The sequence below is a fragment of the Leucopleurus acutus genome (assembly GCF_964270905.1).
Source record: "Leucopleurus acutus genome assembly, chromosome: 16".
NCBI lineage: Eukaryota > Metazoa > Chordata > Mammalia > Artiodactyla > Delphinidae > Leucopleurus > Leucopleurus acutus.
In genome coordinates this window covers 22,261,289-22,284,460 of record NC_139158.1, presented here as the reverse complement: position 1 = coordinate 22,284,460, position 23,172 = coordinate 22,261,289, and the positions used below count along the sequence as shown (strand labels likewise).

The following is a 23,172-nucleotide window of genomic DNA, read 5'->3' as shown; positions in this document are numbered from 1 at the left end:
TGGATGCTGAGTCAGTATTTAATTTGCTTCAGCCCCATTCTGAGCGCTCAGCTGGGCAATCTGAAAGGAACAGGGAACTTGGAGGAAGGATAGTGATTGATATTAATTTAAAAGAACAAAAATGCTGGAATGTTGACACTCCTGGCTCTCTTTCAAGTCAAGTCTCTCAGCGTTCCTCTCCTCACCCTCACCATCGTGAGGAACCTGAGGCTGCCAGGCATTTGGCCAACATCACACAGTGGTTTCTGAGTTTACTGCCAATTACATCTGACCAAACTCCTTCTTCCGGAGTTCACTTCTTTTTATCTTGCCAGTGATGGTTTTGGGCAGCTCTGAGACAAACTCCACCTGGTTGAGGATAAAGCAAACACATTCTGACTAAGTCCCCCCGTCATTTTCTATCAACCCTCAGCTCTCCTCCTTTGCCCTCTCACAGTCCCCCAGACAGGCTGGCGCCATGTGGGGGCCTTAATGGGGTCCACCATTTATGTCAGATTCTCCTCTGACCTCCTGAAGTTGGATGCAGCCCTTTGATGTACTTTGACCAGTGAAATATGAGAAGGAGTGAAGTGTGCCACCTCTAACAGAAAAGGTGGGAGTCATTGAAACAGGCCACCCCCTCTGTCCATCTCTTCTAGTGCTCTGGGAGGTACCTACATGGTGGCTGCTCCTTTATCCTGGTCCCAGGATGAGGGGATGTGGAGCAAAGGCTCCGGGAAAGCTATGGTGGACAAGTGGCGTGAGCAAGAAAGACACCGTCCTTGTTATAATCCACTGCAACTTTGGGACTCTTTGTTACCCACAGTAACATGTAGCCCTTCCTGACTGGTACGCATCCTCTACTCTACTCTCGATAAAGCATCAGATGCTAATGTTAGCAGCATGAACTCTGTTGTCAGATACACATGGGGTTGAATTCCAGCTTCTATTTACTCTAATCTCAGGCAACTTACTTTGAGTCTCTAAGCCTCAGTTTCCTCTCTGTAGACTGGGATGATTATCTCAGGTTGTGGAGAGGATTAAATGAAATAATAATGCATGTAAAGCATTGAGTCCAGGGCCTGGTACACACAGTAAATGCTCAATAAATGTTAGCTATATAGCTTTATAATATGTATTGATTGTAAACATTCAGACAATGCAGCAAAGTATTACTACAAAAGAAGGAAATTTTAACTTGTTTTTAAACATATCAGATAGCACTACGTAGGTTATTTCTTAGCCTGCTTTTTTATCTCAATAATATATTATTGTGATATTTTATGTTAAAAATCTTCATCATCAGTTTAAATTACAGAATAATATTAAATTCCATGAGTAATTTCATCATTTCTCTATTGCTGCACAGTTTATAGCTTGTGTACAGCATTTAAAACAAATGAAGTTGAACAAAAAATATCAGAATGTATTACATGTTGTTAGGGTAAATATCATTTTGTTCTTTTTTGTTTGCTATGCGTGTATATGGGTGTTGGGTTGCAATACAGAATGTATTTCTCATGACAATGTTTTTTAATAGCTTGGAAGTTGCTGGTTTGGGTGTCTTTTTCAAATTTTGAAAGATTATAAATAACCTTCCTGGATATCCTTGGGCAATTGTCTGATTTTTTTCTTTAGGCTGCCACTCCAGCAAAGGATGAGTTTCTGACACAGGATCCAGGTTCCATCCGATTCAGTGGGCTCCCTCACACCCCTAAGCTGAAATGCTTCCTCTGCAGAGAAAAATATTAGTGCTCTTGGCTACTTAGGCTTCACCCCAGACACTGTATGAGACTTGAGGCAGTGGAGCCCCCAGAACCACTCACAGGGACCAGACCCCATCCATCTGCTCTCGCTCACCTTCCTTGGGTACTTGTACGGGGCTGTCACTGACTTCACATGCTGCTGCAGCTCCTTGGTGAGCTGGTCTCGATCATGGGACAGGAAGTTTGGGGTCAGGACAATGAAAGCCTTCACTACCTGCAGTGAAGAACCAGAATGGAGGCTCAGGGCGAGTGACAACCAAATTATAGTTTAAGGAGTAAATGCCTGGGACTTCCCTGGAGGTCCAGTGGTTAAGACTCTGCACTCCCACCACAGGGGACGCGGGTTCGATCCCTAGTCAGGGAACTAAGATCCCACGTGCCATGCCACACTGCGTGACCAATAAATAAATAAATAGAAATTTAAAAATAAAGAGTAAATGCTTACTAAATTAATGGGAAAACAAACTGACAGCAGAGCCTTTGGAAATCCCGGGTTCAAATCTCAATGCTTCCAATTTCCACTCTGCCTTGGAACATTACTTAACCTATCTTAATCTCGATCTCCTTCTCTGCGAAATGGGGAGAGGACAGGTTTATTCCTCATCAGGTTCACGTAAAGATTCCATGAGATAATACACATAAAACGTGAAGCCAGGGCTTCCCTGGTGGTGCAGTGGTTGAGAGTCCGCCTGCCGGTGCAGGGGACACAGGTTCATGCCCTCTTACGGGAGGATCCCACATGCCGCGGAGCGGCTGGGCCCGTAAGCCATGGCCGCTGAGCCTGTGCGTCTGGAGCCTGTGCTCCGCAACGGGTGAGGCCACAGCAGTGAGAGGCCTGCGTACTGCCAAAAAAAAAAAACAAAAAACAAAAAACAAAACCCGTGAAGCCAGTTTAAATGTATTTGTATTCCTATCATTGTTAACATCACCATTTTCACTATTATTTTAGGTAGAGTTCTGTGGGCATTTAATAATAGCTAAGACCTTGTGGGCATTTAATAATGTTGGTAATTTATTAGTTTCCTATTATTATTCATGTCCTCATTTAATTTCTCAGGGATTGTACATAGAAGGTGTTCAATAAACACTTGTTGAATCAAGGATGCATGCTCTGGAGCCAGAGTGCTCAATTTCCCACCACTTATTAGCTGTGTAATCCAGGCCACGTTATTTAAACTCTTTATGCCTCTGTTTCCTTCTCTGCATAAAGGTATTAAAAGAGTCCTTAATTCATTGTGTTCTGTGAGGGATAAATGAGCTGACACCCAGTAAGAGCTGATTAACTGCTAGATGGCAGCAGCAGCAGCAGTCACTATCAGCTTCATTTCAGTCACAGATGAGGCCACAGTGCCCCCTGCTGACCACATAGTGTAAGTGCACATGCACATCAACCATGCCCTCCCTTCACCCTAGGTCCAAGGCTGGGTAGGTATGGCCGGGAAGTTTTCCCCTCACCTGCCTTCCCAGCCCCACGCCCAGCCACGATGACCTCCACGTCCCGTTCCTCACCTCCCCTCGAATCGGGTCCGGGCTGCTCACCACAGCGGACTCAGCCACCGCTGGGTGCTCTGCCAGGGCGTTCTCCACTTCTGCCGGCCCAATGCGGTACCTGCAGGACCAATGGTTCCTTCTGAGCCAGTTCCCGGGCAAGGGTGACCCAGGCCCTCAAATCGCATCTTTTGGAGAGACACATCTTCCCTTGGCACGGAGGATATCTGTCACAGGGCGCCAGGGCCTGTGTAATGGGACTGAAATGTGAAGTCCTGAACGTTCCATGCTAAGAAATACAAGGCTCAGGTGCCCCCCAGGTGAGACAGGAGGTGAATGCTTCATCCTCCCAGAGCTCTGGGGCTTGGCTCAAGCTCAAGCAGCTTCCCCTGGCATGAAAACTCCTTAGCTTAAACATTTGTACAAATTTTACAGCCTGTTCCTCACTATATCAGCATTGGTTTTAGAAATGAAAAGCAACAAACTCAATTTTCCTGAAATTCCCAAGAAAACATGTTATTCTAGTGTAACGTGTCATTTTTTTTTCTTTGTAAATCATGTAAGAGTTAGGAACAACAGACTTGGAGTCAGACCGCCTTTGTTCAAATCTGGCCTGCACCCTGTATGGTCTTTGAAACTTCAGGCAACGTTTTTCACTGCTCACTGACTCCGTTTGCTCATGTAAAATGGGCATAATCATGGGGATTCCCTGGCTGTCCGGGGTTAGGGCTACGTGCTCCCACTGCAGGGAGCACGGGTTCAATCCCCGCTCGGGGAACTGAGATCCTGCATGCCGCACACTTGGGGCCTCCATACACACACCCTCTCCGCCCCCGCAAAAAAATAAAATAAAATGGGCATAATCACATCTACCTTACAGCATTGGGAGGTGGTTCGTATAAAGCTCTACAGAGAGTACGGTCACATAATACGTATTCCAGAAAGGTGAATTTTATTATTGTTTTTGTTGTTGTTATGTGCTTCTGTGACACGTGGTTCATTACAGGAGCACACAGAGTAAGCTCCCTCAACAAATAGGGACCAAAGTCAAGTCTTCCTTCCCAGTGCCTCTAACTTGCATGATGTCTTACTTTGGTTCAGAGTTAGGCTGAGAGTCCATCACCAAGGCATGAAGGAATGTCTGGGCATGCTACCTCCCACCAGGCTCATGAGGGTGGTACCTTCTGGTTCAGCGTCAGCCACACCTACCCGGAGGCATTGATGACATCATCAGCTCTCCCCAGGAACCAGAAGTAGCCCTCTGCATCAATAGTTGCTCTGTCCCCACTGTTGTAAAAGTCCCCACACTCCACTTCGGCTGTCTTCACTGGGTTACTCTGCAAAGAGAACGACACTACTCTGTCAAAAACAGTGTGTTTATAGAGATGATGAGCTACAACAGTGAGCTCGGATCTGGGTTTGAATCCTGCTTCTGGCTCTACCTGGCACCTGGGCATTTTTTATAATCTCTCTGAGTCTACTTTCATTACATGCAAGCACTCAATGCATGCCCGTGGTCGATTAGTGAACAATGTTCAACCAATTTTATTTATTTCATTTATTTATTTATTTTTGGCTGCGTTGGGTCTTCGTTGCTGCACGCGGGCTTTCTCTAGTTGCGGCCAGCGGGGATACTCTTCATTGCGGTTCACGGGCTTCTCATTGCGGCGGCTTCTCTTGTTGCGGAGCATGGGCTCTAGGTGTACGAGCTTCAGTAGTGGCGGCATGTGGGCTCGGTAGTTGTGGCTCACGGGCTCTAGAGTGCAGGCTCACTAGTTGTGGGACACAGGCTTAGCTGCTCTACGGCAGAAGGGATCTTCCTGTACCAGGGATTGAACCCATGTCCCCTGCATTGGCAGGCGGACTCTCAACCACTGTGCTACCAGGGATGTCCCCAGAACAATTTTTAGAAATAACAACTCACTTTTGTGTGCCACTCCAGTAAAATAAAATTACCCCTAGAGCATAACTCTATTTTATTCCCTGTTATAAGCTCTGCATTTACACAGTGGCTGGACAGATGGGAGATGTCAATAGATGTTTGCTGAATGAATTTTCTTCCCAAAATATTACCTTACTTGAGCCTCACAGAAAGCCTATGAAGTTGGTATTCATTAAACTTTTAAGATAATTGTATATTTGCATGCAGTTATAAGAAATAATACAGAGAGATCTCATGTACCCTTTACCTAGTTTCTCCCAATGGTAACATCTTGAGAAAATATAGTTCAATATCATAACCAGGATATTGACATTGATACCATCCACCAATCTTACTCAGGTTTCCCCAGTTTTTTACTTGTACTCATGTGTGTGTGTGAGTGTATCTAGTTCCATGCCATTTTATCACATGTGAGGTCCATGTATCTACCACCACAGTCAAGGTACAGAATAGTCCCATCATCACCAGGATCTCTCACGTTGCTTTTATAACCACATCCACCTCTCTCCTCTCCCTTCTTCCACCTCCCTTCCCATACCTAATCCCTTGGCAATGACTAACCTATTCTCCATTTTTATAATTTTGCCATTTTAATAATGTAACATAAATGGAATTATATAGTATATAACCTTTGGGACTGGCTCTTTTTTAAAACTCAGTATCATTCTCTGGGGATCCATCCACATTGCTGTGTTCATCAATAGTTTGGTCATATTTATTGCTGAACAGTATCTCACGTTATGGATGAGACACAGTTTAACCATTCACCCACTGAAGGGCGTCTGGGTAGTTTCATTTTTAACTATTATGCATAAAGCTGCTGTGAACCTTACAGATTTGTGTGAGGCTGGCATTTTTTAGCCCATTTTACAGAAGAGGAAACTGATGTTCAAGGAGGCACAATAACTCACTCAGCTGGGCAGAGGGAGGGATGGCATTTGAATTTACAGCCTATGCCTGTGACCACTAAGCACTGTGTTGGGATTTATCTTCTTCTGGAACATGGAATAATTTTAAGAGGTTTCAGAAAAAAAATCTTTAAACATTAAATTGCATCCTTTTACAGTCCCATCCAATTGGCCTGATTATATTGAGATTCTCGGACATATTTTTAAAAGCTCTGGAACTACCAAGAGTAAGATAAGTTTCCATTTCAGAGCTTTTTTTGCCTTTAATTTTTTATTTTTATACAGTTTTAAAGGTAACTTTCCATTTAGAGTTATTACACCATTTCAGAACTTTTAGTGAAAATAGAAGTTAGCTAGAATTTAAGAAAATGTTTTGTGTGTATTATAGTTATGGTTATAACTGCCTCCTGTTTCTGGGAAGAGATACTGTTTTCCACTTGAGATACCAGATCAAATTCTGTTTTAAACAAATGCTTTAAAGTAATAATTTGATTTAAAGTGAAAAATAATGTAAGTAATAATATACATGGTGCATGGATGTGGCAGAAAATAGTTGACGTGGACTTGAATGACTGAAATTTAGGAGACACCACATCAAAGGGTACAGAAAAAGTCCCACCCCCAATTCATGTACCATTTGAACTGCTGTCCATCTCAGTGTACTCTGATACAGTTGACCTGACACATCCCTGTGGACACGTCTTCCCTGAAGGAAATGATATTTCTTGATGTCAATCATCTGAGGTAGGGTCAGAGATTGGAACCTTGCAGATGGGACTCCCACACCCAGGGAAGGAATTCCTTTGTCTCTCCGGGCCTGAACTTCTTGGAAGTAGATCTCAGAGCCATTGAAGAGCTCCTGAATGGTAGGAGAATAGTATCACATCTACTACACAGAGAGGGTCAGAGTCTAGAGAGGCACCAAATTGAGTTCTTCACCTTGACTACTTTTAAAAGTGCTACTGGTGGGTGATGTCAAGAAAACATGGCAAATGAGGAAGCTTTAAGGTCTCATTTCCCCCAAAAAACCACAAAAAAAGTACAAGAAGTTGAATTGACTATGTACGACGTCTGGGAAAGAGTCAAAGGCTTGAAACAACCTTATAAATACCCAATCAAGAAAAAGCCATCTTAAAAATGGTACAAAGTTTTGTGACATTTTATTCACCCTTGCTCCAGCCTTTCTCCTGCATCGCAGTTTTGGTCTTGAGCAGATGGCAGCCCAGTTCCCAATTCCCCTGCTCCAACCAGAGAGAGCAGAGAAGATCTCATTTGCAAATTATTGTACACACCTGTTGTAACCTGTCTGGGGATAATGGGAGGACTGGTGCAAGGCACGCAGTTCATGTAACTCAGAATATAAGTGGGAAAAGCAATAGGAACTGTTCATAGGAGCTACCTGGAAGACTACAAAACTGAAAGATGCCTGAGGTAAGAAATTATGGGTGGAGATTTACAATAGATCATCAAGGTCTGGAGGAGAAGCTGGGGTGAGATTCTTTCAGGAAATTAGGATATTCAAGACAGCTGTGCACATGGCGGTATCTAGAAAACCATGCACATACCTGAGCAAGACGTGTGCTCACAAGAGTCCTAGGAAGACCTTAAGGTTTCACCTCAGACTGATCTCTAGGCGCAGAGCAAGCTGAGCTAAGTGGTGAAGGAGTACCCCAGCACAGACCTAACTTGTACATTGGTTGTTCTCTCCTTTTTGTTGTGATTGGTATTTTTGTTTGTTTGACCTCTTGACACTCAAGAAAATCTCTGTCAAAACATTAGCTGAACATGAGCTAAATGATCAGAAACTTCAGTGTGATCACACATGGCCAATAATTGTCATTGCAAGAAGAGTTTGGAAACGTCTCAAAACAAACATATTGTTATAGGCTTCAACAGTCAACAAAACAAAACAAGAACAACAACAAAACCCCAGACACCCCAACCCCCAGGGAAGCAGGAGAATCTGATTTCCAGAGTTACCACATTGTAATAGTGAGAGGCCCAATGTTCAACTAAAAATTACAAGACATACAATGAAACAGAAATCATGCCTCAGGACTTCCCTGGTGGTCCAGTAGTAAAGAATCCACCTTCCAATGCAGCAGAAACGGGTTCGATCCTTGGTCAGGGAACTAAGATCCCATATGCCGTGGGGCAACCAAGCCCACGCACCACAACTACTGAGTACGTTTGCCTCAACTAGGTAGGCCGCATGCTGCAAACTACAGAGCCCACACACTCTGGAGCCTATGCGCCACAACTAGAGGGAGAAAATCCACACGCCACAACTAGAGAGAAGCTCACATGCTGCAACAAAAGATTCTGCATGCCGTAACAATGATCCTGTGTATCGCAACTAAGACCCGACACAGCCAAAAGTAAAAAATAAATAAACAAAATAAATATGTTTTAAAAATCATGCCTCATTCAAAGGAATGAAATTAATTGACAGAAACCATCCCTGAGGAAGCCCAGACATAACACTTACTAGACAAACGTTTAAATCAAGTTTGTTAAATGTGGTCACAGAGGTAAAGGAAGAAATGGACAAAGCACTACAAGAAGTCAGAAAAGTGACATGTGGACAAAATGAGAATATCAACAAAGAGATGGAAATTATGGAAAGGCACCAAACAGACGTTCTAGAAAAGGGCAATAACTAAAACAAAAAATTCACTGAAGTGTTTGGCAGTAGTTTAAAACAGGAATAAGAAAGAATCAGAGAGTTGAAGACAGAACAATAGAAGTTATTGGGTCTGAGGAGCAAACAGGAAAAAAACTGAAGAAAAGCAAACAGAGCCTAATGGACTTGCATGACACCATCGAGCAGACAAACATGTGCATTATGAGAGAAGGAAATGAGACAGAGAAAGGGACAGGAATAGTATTTGAAGATATAGGGGCAAAATCTTCTCAAATGTAATGAAACACATGAATTTACAAATACAAGAAGTTCAAAGAAATCCAATAAGATAATCCCAAGAGACCCACACCAGGATACATAAAAATCACAATATTGCAAGCCAAACAGAATCTTGAAAACAGCAGGAGAAGTGACTCATCACATACACGGATCCTCAGTAAGATTATCAGCTGATTCTCACAGGAAACCTTGAAGGCCAGAAGTGGTGGGATTACATATTTAAAGTGTTGAAAGAAAAAAACCTGTCAATCAAGACTTCTCTATCCTGCCTTCAAAACGGTCCTTAAAAATGAGGGAGAAATTAAGATATTTTCAGATAAAAGCTGAGGGAGTTCATTACCACTAGACATGCCCTAGCAGATATGGTAAAGGGATTCCTACAGGTTAAAATGGAAAGACTCTAGACATGTGTCAAATCCATATAAATATATAATCAGAAAAGTTAAGTGTGTGGGCAAAAAAGCTTAGCTAACATCATTCTCACTGGTAAAAGACTGAAAGATTTTCTCTTAAGATCAGGAACAAGACAGGAGAGCCTGATCTCACCATTTCTACTCAACAAAGTATTGGAAGTTTACCCAGATCAATTAGGCAAGAAAAAGAAATGAGGCACCAAAATGAAACAGAATTAAAACTAGATCACAGATAACATGATCTTACATGTACAAAACCCTAAAAAACTTTCTCTCACACACACAAATTGTTAGAGCTAATAAAGGAATTCAGCAAAGTTATAGGAAAGAAAATCAATGCACAAAACTTAAGGTGCAGTTCTATACTTTAACAATTAACAATCCAAAAAGAAAAAACATCAATAAGAATACAATACTAAGGATAAATTTAGTATAGAAGGTGAAAGACTTGTACACTGAAGGTTAAAAATCACTGCTGAAAAAGAGAAAGAAGACATAAATAAATGGAAAAGCATCCCGTATTCATTGATTTGAGACAATATTAAGGTGACAATGCTGCCCAACATTATCTACAGATTCAATGCAATGTCTATCAAAATTTCAGTGGTGTTTTTTCAGACATAGAAAAACCCATCCTAAAATTCACATAAAATCTCAAGGGATCCCAAAGTGCAAAAACAACCTTTAGAAAGGAGAAAAAAGTTGGAGGACTTAAACTCCTGATTTCAGAAACTTACTTCAAAGCTATAGCAAACAAAACAATGTGATACGTTCATAAAAAGAGACATACAGACCACTTGAAGAGCATAGAGAACCCAAAAAGTAACCCTCACATATACTGTCAATTAATTTTAGGCAAGGGTGCCAAGACTATTCAGTGGGAAAGAGTCGTTTTAACAAATGGTGCTTGGAACCTTGGATGTCCACATGGGAAAGAATGAAGTTACCTTATATCATACACAAAAATTAATTCAAAATAGATCAAAAACTTAAATGTAAGAGCTGAGCTTATGAAACTCTTGGAAGAAAACACAGAGGAAAATCTTGCCTTGGATTTCACAATGATTTCTTGAATATGATATCAAAAGCACAGGAAATAAAAGAAAAATATTGAATACATAAAATGTTCACCAAATTTAAAAACTTTGTATGTCATAGGATACTATCAAGAAAGTGAAAAGACAACCCACTGAATGGGAGAAAATATTTGTAAAGCATATAATTTGCATATCTGATAAGGTATTAATATCCAGCCTACATAAAGAACTCTTACAACTTAGAAACAACAACAACAGAAAAATGAACAAGCCAATTAAAAATGGGCAAAGAACTTGAATAGACAATTCTCCGAAGATATACAAATGGCCGATAAGAACATGAAAAGATGCTAGTCATTAGAGAAATGTCAATCAAAACCGCAATGAGTTACCACTTCAAACCCATTAGAATGGCCATTATTAAAAATAAACTGAAAATAGCAAGTGAGTGTAAGTATATGAGGAAATGAAAAGCCTTGTGCGTGTGGAAAACATGTATGGCAATTCCTCAAAAAGTTAAACAGAACTACCATATGATCTAGCAATTCCATTTCTGGGTATATAACCAAAAGAAGGGAAAGCAGGGACCCAAACAGTTACTTGCACAATCAGTGTTCATAGCAGCATTATTCACAAAGGCCAAAAGGTGGAAACAACCCAAATGTCCATCAAAACTTGGTATATCCATACAATGGGATATTATTCAGTCTCAAAAGATGACAGTTTGCTAAAACATGGATGAACCTTGAAAACATGGTGCTAAGTGAAATAAGCCAGACACAAAAGGGCAAATGTTGTATGATTCCACTTATATGAGGTAACTAAAATAGGCAAGTTCTTAAAGACAAAAAGTACCATTAGAGGTTACCATATGCGGGGAGATGGGGACTAGGCAGCTGTTGTTTAATGGGAACAGAATTGCTTCTGGGGATGGAGGAAATTGTCTGCAGATGCATGGTGGTGACGGTTGTGCAATATTGTAAATTTTACTCAGTGCTACTGAACGGTATGCTCAGGAATGGTGAAAAGAGTAAATTTTATATCATATATATATATATAAACCGATAATAGAGTATAAGGAAACCTGCTGTAACGCTTCATCAGACAAACCCTAATTAGCAGGGTTTAGGTCATGCCTCAATAAAAAGAAAATAAAAGAACAGAATATAAGCCAACAAATCTCAGTGGAAGAGTGACATGTCTCATTGCCATGAGAACGTGTGAAATGAAGGAAATCAGTGTGGCCATATGCCAAGACATCTTTGCTAAATGAAATATGTTATGTACAATTTTTTTTAAGTCATGGCTTTGGACCATGCCAGTTCAATTTAACGAGAATCTCTGTGGTTGGATCCAAGTACTTAAAAAAACAGAACCCCTCAAATGATTCTAACGTGCAGGCAGTATTAAGAACTGCTGATCTAGATACCTGTTACTCTGTGTTCATTTTCCCTTTTATCCAACCTTTACACTGTGCTACTGAGAATTAGGGCTAAGGCTTGCATGATTGCTTCTGGACAATAGTACCACAGAGGGACAGGGCCCCACCCACCCCCCCAAGGCCACAGTGTGAGCACAACAGTGACACCAGTGGCTGTGACTTTGTAGAAAGGAGATGGAGTCTGAGATCAATTTCAGGGTCTGTCTACCCTTCTACGGTCCATCTTGGAAGCTGAGGTTTTCCTCTTAGTGGCCACTGCTAGCTAGGGTATGTCTGATGAAGAGTTACAGCAGGTTTCCTTATACTCTATTGTAGGTTTCTATAGTCCCTGGATTTCTCATTTAGAGTTTGGGGTCCAAAACACACCACTTTGAATCCTAGGCCTGCCATTTATTTGACATGGGAAAGACACGTTAAGCTTCCAGTCTGCAGTTTCTTCCTCTTTAAAGCGGGGATAATAGCGCCCCTGGAGGCTCAGCGAGTATAATAGATTTGTTTGCACCTGGTTGGTAAGTGCGGTGGTATGATGTGAACCCAGTCAAAGCCAGCATTCTTAACTACAAGACATCACTGGACCCCAAGTCTGGTGGTTCTGAAGCCAGGCTGTTTTCTACCCCAACAGTCAGCCCATAAGTGCCAGATGGGTTATGACAGAAAGGGATGTGGGAACACACTATGAGCTTTGAGATTAATTAGAACAGGTTTCATTGACTTGGAGTGAATAAAGGAAGAAGGAAGAAGTCTCAAGATGCAGAGTTGAGTCCAGTCCCTTAGCACCTACACAGCTCCCTGCAAGGATTCTTGGGCCATGTGGGGGCAGATGGGGTGTCCTTACCTCATAGCACATGAAGACGCCTATGGGCCTGGTGGGCTTGATCCTGATGCCAATGTTTCCTTCAGTGTTGGGCGGCAGGATGTTGCCCTTGTCATCAATGATCTGGAGCAAGAGACCTGTGAATCCCACCCTGCAGGGATCCCCAACACTCCTGCCCCACCCAAACACTGCCTGGCTCATTCATGTGACACAGTGGGGGTTATTGGGGGAGGAGGTTGTGGTAGAGGAACCCTGTCAGAAAATAGAATAAAACTGTCAAAAGTCTTTGAAATCAGCAAATGGTAAAACCCAAGCCACGGGTCTATGTGTTTCATGCATATGTAGACATCACAAATGTGTCTTCAAGGGAGAAAACACAGATCAGGAAAACTAAAAGCACCAGCAGTGGAGAGAGCCGCCTGTGCTACTGCAAGTACTCTTTCCCAGGCTCGGTGCATGAGGCCTCTGGCTGTCCTGGCAAGCTGCGCTCACGCCCAGGACATTGCAATTCTCAACTGAAAACTCCCCAGGAAACTGGAGGAAAAGTAGGCGGAGAAGAGGAAGGGCAACCGGGAGGCATGACTGGTTCTGTCACCTCGTGTCACACAATGGTCCAACCCCAGCCAAGCACTAATGTCTGCCAATGTCTTTACCACCAGACCTGAATGTCGTAGGGTGGGATGGCCTTCCCCATGGAACCTGGCTTGATCTTCATCCCCCGGAGAGTGCCACAACTTATTCCCTGTACACAAAAGAAGAGAACTGAGGTTGGCGAAGCGTCCAGGCTGATCACAAAAACACAGCATCCTTGCTTACAGATGTCATTTGATGCTGTGCAAAGACCCTCGTAGAGAAGCTAGAAGTCATCGATCCCGCTCTAGTCAGCAGACATTCACCGCACCTGACATGGACTGGGCCTGAGCCCGGTGCTGGGGCTACAGAGTCCAGTGGGAGAGGCCATGAAGAAACAGAGGAGTGAGCCCGGCTGTGGGCATGTAACGTAGGGTGTGGAGTGCCCACTGTATGCCAGACATGTGTCCCTTTGCCGGGGAGGGCCATGAGTATATTTCACAACCATTTACTTGTAGCTGCCTCAACTGCTTCTCAGAGCTGTGCTGAGATTATTCAGATTGTTCACGTTGTTCCCCTACCCCCATGTCTTCCTGATGAACCTTATTCCTTCTTTATGGTTCTCTAAACTATCACTTTCCTAAAGTTAAGCTCTTTACACACAGAGAGACCAAGGTTTGAATCCTGACTCCACCACTCACTAGCTATGTACCAAGTAATCCCCCTTGATCTCCTCCTCTGTCAAAGGGGGGTAATTATAACATTATCGCTTAGAGTGCTTGTGAGTGTGTGCCAGGCACACACCAAGTATTCAGTAAACAACTACTACTAGCTATCATTCAGGCCCTAATAAAAGGAAGGTGGGAGATTCTCTTTCTGTGGTATTTTTCCACACACTTCTATTGTTGCTTGCCTGTTTCCCTCAGTAGATAATGAGCATTCAGAGAATAGAGATTGTCCCATCCATCTCTGCACCCCCAGCATCTAAACACAATACCTACCTAAAAACAACAGTGACAACCATAGCTGCAATAGGGGTTAGACACTGTGCCCAGAGCTTTGTATACTTTCTTTCTTTTACCTTATCATAACCTGGCAAGACTGGCATTATATTTCCATTTTGGAGATGGGGAAGCTAGACTCTGCAAGATTCAGTGATATGCCTACAGTCTCGAAGCCTATAACTGGCAAGGCTGAGATCGGAACTGGGGTCTGAGCTCCTGAGAGAGGAAGTACTTTCCCCTCTGCAATGTCACTGCTTACACTACAGGCACGTGGAAAATGTCACAGAAATGAGTGGATAGGTGTGAAAATGTTTGGAGAAATAAAGCACCATCCGGGTATCGGGGAGTATTTTGTTGTTATGAATAGTTGATGCAAAGGGACTAGTGTCATGGGTGTAGCATGTAGTTCTAACCTCACCCTCCCTGTCTGAATGCAAACTGAACCAGCAAGGACAGTCCTAGAGTCTTAACATTTCTCAATCCTGGAAGCAGACCCAGTAACTGATTATTTATTTGCAAAGTAATGTCAGAAAAGTATGTCAGTTGGAACTATAACAGCTATTTTGCTACAGGCCCTGAGATGACAGTCATACCTCTGTCAGCTAAAGGGATGATAGGGAAGTAGGGGAAAGTGGCTGTGCCCAGCATCGGAAATGCATTGAAAATGTGTTAGAAGTGAGATACCTGCCCACACTATCACGGATAAAGTCCTTGAGATTCAAGACATGCATGATTCTTTGAATGCCCCGCCCACCTGACTGGTCAGTGATCCTCTTTGGGATCACACTGTGTGTGTGTGTGTGTGTGTGTGTGTGTGTGTGTGTGTGTGTGTGTGTGTGTGTGTGTGTGTGTGTGTGTGTGTGTGTGGCGTGTATATAGAAGATCTCTCCTCCTGCTAGTTTCTCACCATCAAAGCTGTGTGCTCTCCTCATAAACACCCAGAAATGAACTAGTGAACTTCCGGGGCTAGCTCCGGCCTGCTCCTGTGGTTGCTGCCTAGGAAGGGACGGTGAAGTGGACAGGACTTGCAGTGGTGGCTTCCATGTCTCTGGAGAGTGCCTTCTATGCCAGTGCCCCTCCCGGGCTCCCTTAATTATAACTAATTATCACAGGTACAGTGGCACCATGTCCTTAGACCCCTTTCTAAGTTTTTGTCCAATAGTTTTCAGCACATGGGTCTTTTGACAAGTTGATGAGCTGCAACTGTCTTTTCTGCAAATTTATTTGGGACAAATAAGCCTAGAGCTCTGGAGCCTCCCACTGGCTTTGAGCAGTGCTGTGTGCTCTGCACACACTCATAGCAGGATTCAGCTCATCTGCTGGGCTCAGTGGACGAGCACATCCTGACTGGCCCAGAGGGACCCTTCACCTACCGTTTCTGACTGTCCGTAGGCCTGGTAGAGCAGAACGCCTGTCTGTCTTCTCCACAGCTCTTGCTCCTCGGGCAGCAGGGCCTCCCCACCGGTACAGCAGTGCTCCAGGGTGGGGAACCTGAGACTGAGGGGAAGGCAAGGTGTCAACAGAGCCTCTGCAGATTGGGCTTGGGCGCTCTGCCCCAGGCCCAGGGAGAGCTCAGAGCATTGTCATCTGGATCATTCATCCTTCTGCTTCTTCGCTTTCTTACTTGCCTTCTGGGCATTTTCCTGGTGGTCAAGTCCAAGTGGAAGTCATTTCCTGTTGGTACCTGTTAACTCATCTGGCAGGGGTAGGTGGTGGTGGTGTTGAGGCTAATGGGTTAAATCAGGGAGATCAGGATTGAATATGGATGTTGATGTAACAAGAGGGAGAAAAGTGTGCTTGGAACACATTCTAAGCATTCTATGTGGCTAAGAGGGATATTTTTATAAACCATAAGGGCTGAGGGATAAGACCCCAAGGATATGCTAGGATGGTAATAGAACTGTACCGCCTTCTGGGAAGAGTGGGCTTATGTGAACTGAAGGCCTTTTGTGTTTCTGGCTGGAGAATGCAAATTAGGGGTTGGAAATGAATTGCTCGGGACATCAAGGAAGACGAGGATTCATGTAAGTAAAGAGAAGAAGGATCACAGGTAACAGCCCTGAGAGCAGGAATTTGGGAGAGAACAGAAAAGTCTGCTGTGAATATTTGCAGTAGTTTGCTAGGTACGTTGTGCGATGTAAATCCTCTCATCTATTTTCCCCATGAAGATTTCCATAAATAATACAAAAACCATCTCAAAATAATGATGGATTCCCTGAAGGAAATGGGTAGAAGTGATTGGGGTCTTAGTACCACTTTGCACGGGGCTGAGCTGAGCCAGCTCGTAGGGATGAGGGAGGTGGCAGAATCCCTTGCCACCCTCTGCTCATATATACAGAGCCTGTGGTGATGGACAGGAGGGCTGGCTTCATTGAGGGTATGGTCCTCATTCTTCCTGAGCTTTATCCAAAGTACATAAAATGGGCAGAGTCTCCAATAGAGTCAATATTCATGCCCTGGTTGAATTTGTATGGGGTTTGCTCACCATCTCAAGAACGTTGCAACAAGTAGCTGTAATATGAGCTTTGAAATACAGTTGGAAACATAATTCTGTCAGATGGAGGGTTCATGAATAAAATCAAGCTGTATTTCAGTTATCTTCATAAATTGAACTCCTTGGTATTTTAAGTCTTTTATGTCTAAAACATGTTAGCTCTGACTCTGAGGTAGCCATTTCAATTTCAGAGTCGCTAAAAGATACATAAACAACCATAAGGTTCAAAGAGCAGATTTCAGGTGAGCTAAAAATTAATCCACAAACATGGGGAAATGCAAAAATAAAATTACAGTGTGATACTACATACCCATCAGATTGGCAAAAATTAAAACTTGGACAAAAACAAATATTGTCAGAGATGTGGAACAATGGAAATGCTCCTACCCTGCTAGGGTGAGCATACCTTGGTTCAAAACTTTGGAAAATAAGGTAGTAGGGTGCAATGTCAGTGTGACCTAGCAATTCCTCTCCCAGAGAAGATCTACAGCAATGTGTGTTTACGTGTTTATGTACATGTTCAAAAATTCAATGCAGCATTAATCATCAATAGTCCCAAACTGAAAACTACCCAAATGCCCAATAATAGAACTGAGTTAAAATGTGCTACTTTCATAAAATGTAATGTTATACAGCAATGAAAATTAACTCCAGCATTATTTAACAACACGGACACTTCTTAGAAACATAATATTGAAAAAAGAAGCCAGATATTATGGAATAATGTATGATTACATGAAGCTCAAAAGCAAGTAAAGTAATTTGTCTAGGGATATTTCCTGTGTAAACTATGAGGGAAAATAAGGAAATGAACCATAAACGCCAAGACAGTGGATTCCGTTAGTGGAGATGGAGAGGCATGAGGAGGTCTCTGGGGACACTGGCCATGTCCTATTTTTGGGCCTTTGGTGAGCAGTTACATAGCTGTTTTATTTTCAACAATTCATTAATCTGTAAATGTATATATTATATAGTTTTCTGTATGTTTACTTGACAACAAAAATGTTTATAAAAGTAAAAACCCACAATGATGCAAGGCTCACTCAGTGTTTCCTTTGGTTCCCTGAATCCTGTTTAAAGAACCAATTAGATTAGCTGCTAAATATCACCACCAACATTTACCCCCCACCACACACACACAGTATCCTCAAAGAACCATAGCTAAAATCAGTCAGACCACAGTGCATCAGATTACTTAAAATCCTACCCGAAGATTCCTGTTACCAACCGCAGCCACATCTACCATACCTGGTGGAATTCTGCTGCAGAATCATTCGAAATACAGAGGGCGCAGCAAAGCATTGGGTAATAGGGTATTTGAATAAAGTCTAGAAAGGTAGGAGAAAAAAAATTTTATTTTTGCAATTAAAATTTAAAACATAGATTTGTTATTAGCATTTTAATTCTGACCTCTCCTCTAGGAGAGCCCATTTATTCATCTGTTAATTCTTTCAGTATACCTAAATTGAGCATGAATTCCGTACATGGCATGTGTCAGGTACGATTGGAGCAACACAAGAAAGTCTAAGTTGAGGGGATGGGTAGGGAGGGAATGAAGGGAAAGTTTTGTTTTGTGAATTTGAATGGTAAATTTTAATTTAACATTTTTCGTTTTAGTCACTATTTCCCATCTTCAATAGGAGAGACTGAAACCAAGTAATTTAAAAAGTTTATTTTTAAAAATTCACGAAAGTAATAATTGTAAAGTAAATTAAACAATTGAACTTTCAAATGCAGGGTTTGGGGTAAATTTGTAGACTCAGTTCTTTGAAATAATTCAAGCTTAAAATACACTGAGACTGTGGGGACACCCCTTGTAGGGGAAGAAGAATTAGACCTGGTGGGGGAAGGAGAGAGGTGGATTCATTGTGGTTTGTGCAGTTTTATGCCTCAGAGACCGGCAGGATGCAGGCAGAAAATAATGACGGAGAGGCAGATGTTGACATAGGGGCAGGGAATGAGAAGTGGGAGGTGCAGTTTCAGGTGCTGGAGGGATGAGCAGATGAACTTAACCAACCAGCAGAAAAACAGGCAGAAACTAGCCTGGAGAGAGAAGACTGGACAGTTTTGAGACTGAGTGGACGTACCTGCTGGAGAAATGGAAGTACAGGAAGCTGCTTAGAGGGGAGGGAAAGTTGAGGGCAGAGCCTTGGATGACTACGGTGTTCAGGGGTGAGCTGGGGGAACAGGCGGTAGCTGTAGCAAGTGGAGAATGTTCTGTGGAGCAATCTGACCTTAAGGGAGGAGAGACGGGGCTGGTCCGAGGTGTACCAGGGTGAAGGGCAGGTGTTCTTAGGATGAGGAACTTTGAATATGTTTATGGACTGAGGGAGTAGAGTCAATGAAAAATGAGAGATTGCAAATACAGGAGAAAAGGTTTAATGAGTTAAAGATTAATAGAGAGGGGCTCCAAACACAAGGGCAGGGAAGAGAACAGGATCGGCAGCAGGTGTCGGGAGGGAGTTGGACGTTGAGAGGTGAAGGGGCAGGTCTGCCTCTGAGACAGAAAGCAGGGGAGTGAGCGGAGACACAAAGACAATTTTTAAGTGAAGAGAAATACGTTGAAGGAGTTCATGCAGGTGACCTCAGTTATTATCATGGTGTATGCATAACAGCAACTGCTACCACTTACTGAGTGTTCTCTCTGGGCTAGTCTCAGGGCTAAGCACTTTACACACCTTTCCTATGTCATCTCATTAATATTCCCAACAATTTTGTGGAAATAGTAACCATTAAGACTCTCATTTTACAGATAAGGAAACTGAAGCTCAGAGTGGTAAGCAAACCACTAATAAATGTCAATCATGGGATACGAAACTAGATCTGTCATATTCCAAGGCCTTTGTTTCTAAATGTCATTAAATTGAGTAGCCACACAAATACAACATTCACACACCAGCTACCTGGCCCTGGTAGAGCCAGGATCCAGGATCCAGGAGACCTGAGCTTGTTCTGTTTGCTTTCATTTCTCAAAACGTATATTCTGGTTCCCAGGTCCACAAAGTCTGATCCATAGGTCTAGGGAAAGCTTTGGAATATGTGTCTTCTTCAAAGTTACCTCTTGATGTAATTCTGATACAATGATTGATTCAGTGCTTCACACTTTGAGAAACCCAGAGCCAGGGTTATATTATGCTAAGAGTTATACTAAGAGGCTTCTTTGCTAATCAAGTATTTTCTCAGTTGGATCCAGTGTTTGAACTCGAAATGAGTTTTTTCTGGGAGTTTGTTGATATCGAAAGGTTCGTCTTCTTACCTGTACAATGACCTTGGGGTCAAACTGGGGCAGATGATGGACAAAGACTGTAGACCCCGCTGTCCATGGTTCAAGCATGGACCCCAGGACAGCCAGAACCCAGCCTGTGTCTGACAGGCACCAGAGGACATCAGACGTCTTCAGCTGCAGTAATTTCCTGCTAACTCCAAAGTACAGTTAGCCTCAGATACCATTCTGACTACTATACTATCCTTCCCTTCTCTCCACCTGCATTCCTCCAGGATTTTGCTACTCAGGTGTTATCATTAGCACAGATACCAACTATCTACAAAAAGCCTTCTCTGTCCCCCTGGTCTGGTTAATAAGGTACAAAGTATATAGAACGTGGTCTGGTTTGAATATTACTAGTTGGGGGATGGAGAGAAGGGAGAAGAGTTTGGTTTAAAATTGATTAAATGGTTAACCCAGCTTCAGCCTCTATGTTTTTCCAGGTTAGGGCAGTGGCTTGGAGTGGCTTAGTTCCAGGTATTATTTTTCCCTAACAGTTCATGACTGGGAAACTCTATGCCAGATTTGTCCACAATCAAGGAGAGGAGAGGACCTGTCACGTAAGGTCACATTGCTGGAGCATTTTATCTTTCCCCACCAAACCCTGGAACTACTGACAGGAACACAGGGGCTTGTCATTTGTGTGGTTTGCAGAATGCCTGCTGTTTCCACCCACATCTCCTCCATGCCTCCTGTGAAGGTGCTCAGGCAGGACCCAAATGTGCCTCCTTTGTCATTCAGATGCCTCTGTCAGCCTATACTTCTCACACCCTTAGGGGTCTGAACCAAAGAGAGCAGAAAGCAGAAACAGCACGGGGTCAATTCCACCAAGAGCTCCTTTCCCAGCACATACACATACACATATACATACACACTTCACCCCAGATCTGTGGCCCAGCTTCTAAGCTGGTGCCCTCTCTCGTACCATGAAGGGAAGAAGGATCGCAAAGCAAGTCCATGGCTGTGCTTTGCCATCTTGGGGAAGCCTGTGGTCCCACTGGTGAAGAAGATGGCCATTGGGTCCAGGGTCTTTGACTTAATACAGGTGTGAACTGGGGATTCTGATCTGCAAAGGGATTCAATACAAAAGGACAGAAGTCATGTTTCCTGTTTTTCCATCCTCTGGGGAAGCAAAAGAAGCAATATGAGTCTTGGAGTCAGAAAACTGGGGTTTGCAACTCCCAGTATTAGGCACCAAACAAAGTTTATGGGTGACTTGGATAGGTGGACTGACATTTCTTCATTTTAAAAAGTGGGGAAAATATGATGGATTACTTTATATTTTAATAAACATTTAAATAGTATTTCCAATGATTCCACACAATGCTCTAAATGATCTACAAATAAGAACTCATTCAATCTTCAGAGCAACCCTAAGAGGCAAGTACTGCTTTTATGCCCATTTTGTAGATGAGGGAACTGAGGCTCAGAGAGGTTAGGTAACTTACCTGAAGACATATAGCCAGCAAGTTGCAGAGCCAGGATTCAAACTCAGACAGTGTGATCCACATACTATGCTTTTAGTCACACTGCTAACCTTGTATTTTACACAGACTAGCTTCACAGGAGCTAGGGAGAACGACAGTGTAAGGAATATATACATGTACATCTGCGCTAGCATGAGCTGGAGGTGGAAGGTAGGATCCGTAGCTCCCTCCGTCTGCCTCGGTTCTTGGGGAGCTTCTCCTTGGCCGAGAGCCTCTTTCTCGGGCCTATTACAATTGTAAATGCAAGCTTCCTACAGTACTCAGGCAGAGAGGCTGCAAGCAATCCCAGTGCTGGAGGGAGCCCTGGCTCTTGTGGAGAAATGATACCATCCTGAGTCTGGGAAATGTAGGCGAGTTTTAATGAGTATTCTTTGTTTAAGCTATTTTAATCTAATTCTCCGACTTTAGAATCTAGCATAAGATGTGATTTCACTGTTAATATTTGCCCTTGGGGGTTGAAGTAAAGAGCTTTAAAAACTGTGGAATTACTTCAAGAAAACAAATCCAGCATGGTTTGTGTGTGATATGAAAAATGCCTAAAGACTTGCAGAATCAGAGTTTTGGAGGTGGAGGGGTCTTTCTTACCTTCAGCACTTCCCTAAATTTTCCTTCAAGGCGTCCCTATAGACACCTACCCCCTAGGACATGGAAAGTGTTTGCTCCCAAAGCTGCCTGTCATTTTTTCCTCAGTACCATGTTTTACCGTAAAAATTCATCTTAACCTTTTGTTCAACTTCTTTAATTGCTAATTATTTACATAAAAATAATATTCAGATTCCCCACCTACAAGGAACATGCAACACAATAACTCTCTGACTTTACACATCTCCTTTGCACAGGGGTGATTATATTTTAGTGAGAGAGCCAAAGAAGTTCAATTTCTCCATTTTATACATAAAACAATTGCAACGAAGAGAGGAGTAGGAACTAGCCCAGAGTTGCACAGCAAATCAGTGACATAGCTGTGAAGAGAAGCTCAGACCTGGTGAGCTTCCTCCCACTGGCTGCTTCTGTACCAGCACTAGGCAGTGAGTGGCTTTCTCCTGCTACTCCTCAGAAAGCACATTCATCAGACCAGAAACTCACCTCATCAGTGATCGGAAGTCCAGCCACCCTTTACGGCTGTGGTCAGACACCAGGAGCTTGGTTTTCAGAGCAGGACACTCAGAAGCCACAGAATCCACCTCTGGGGCAAGGGTATCTGTGGTCACGATGCCCTTGGCTTTAGACACTTGTAGTCGGTAGAGAATGTCCTTGGCCTTCATCTGGGTGGTCCCTGGCATGAAGACGATCCCTAGGGATGAGAAAGAAACTGCCTGTTCTGGTATCTCTTTCACAGCCTCACAACCTTGGCTGTCAGATCTGGTTTATCTGCAAAGAAATCCCCTAACTTCTTGGTATGCAAAGGATGGTCCACAGCATCAACACCGCCTAAGACACAGAATCTCACACCCCACCCCAAACTTACTGAATCAGAATCTGCATTTTAACAAGATCTCCAAGGGATTTCTATGCACATTAAAATTTGAAAAGCCTGCCCTAATAATTTCTACTCTAAATGGATCTAGCCAGTAGACAGGTGAGTCCTTCTCCATACAAATTTACACAGGATCTGAGAAAGATACAAGTAGGACAGTGTCC

At 43.0% G+C, this 23,172-nt stretch overlaps 1 protein-coding gene across 3 annotated transcripts in view; it reads right to left on the bottom strand.

The window, feature by feature from the left end:
- Positions 1-23,172, bottom strand: part of LOC309973756 (acyl-coenzyme A synthetase ACSM1, mitochondrial) — a 37,893-nt gene continuing 14,721 nt past the window's right edge. For 2 of the 3 annotated variants that reach the window (XM_082858171.1, XM_082858170.1), the window contains exons 4-14: positions 22,618-22,825; positions 20,970-21,110; positions 20,036-20,195; positions 18,028-18,107; positions 15,659-15,782; positions 13,373-13,453; positions 12,733-12,834; positions 4,443-4,570; positions 3,255-3,354; positions 1,840-1,959; positions 1-348 (exon numbers count right to left, since the gene is read on the bottom strand). In XM_082858171.1, coding sequence (XP_082714297.1) covers positions 262-348; positions 1,840-1,959; positions 3,255-3,354; positions 4,443-4,570; positions 12,733-12,834; positions 13,373-13,453; positions 15,659-15,782; positions 18,028-18,107; positions 20,036-20,195; positions 20,970-21,110; positions 22,618-22,825 — 1,331 coding nt within the window. In that variant the 3' untranslated portion in view covers positions 1-261. The remainder of the gene's footprint in view (positions 349-1,839; positions 1,960-3,254; positions 3,355-4,442; positions 4,571-12,732; positions 12,835-13,372; positions 13,454-15,658; positions 15,783-18,027; positions 18,108-20,035; positions 20,196-20,969; positions 21,111-22,617; positions 22,826-23,172) is intronic. The other variant, XM_082858172.1, reaches the window with a different exon arrangement.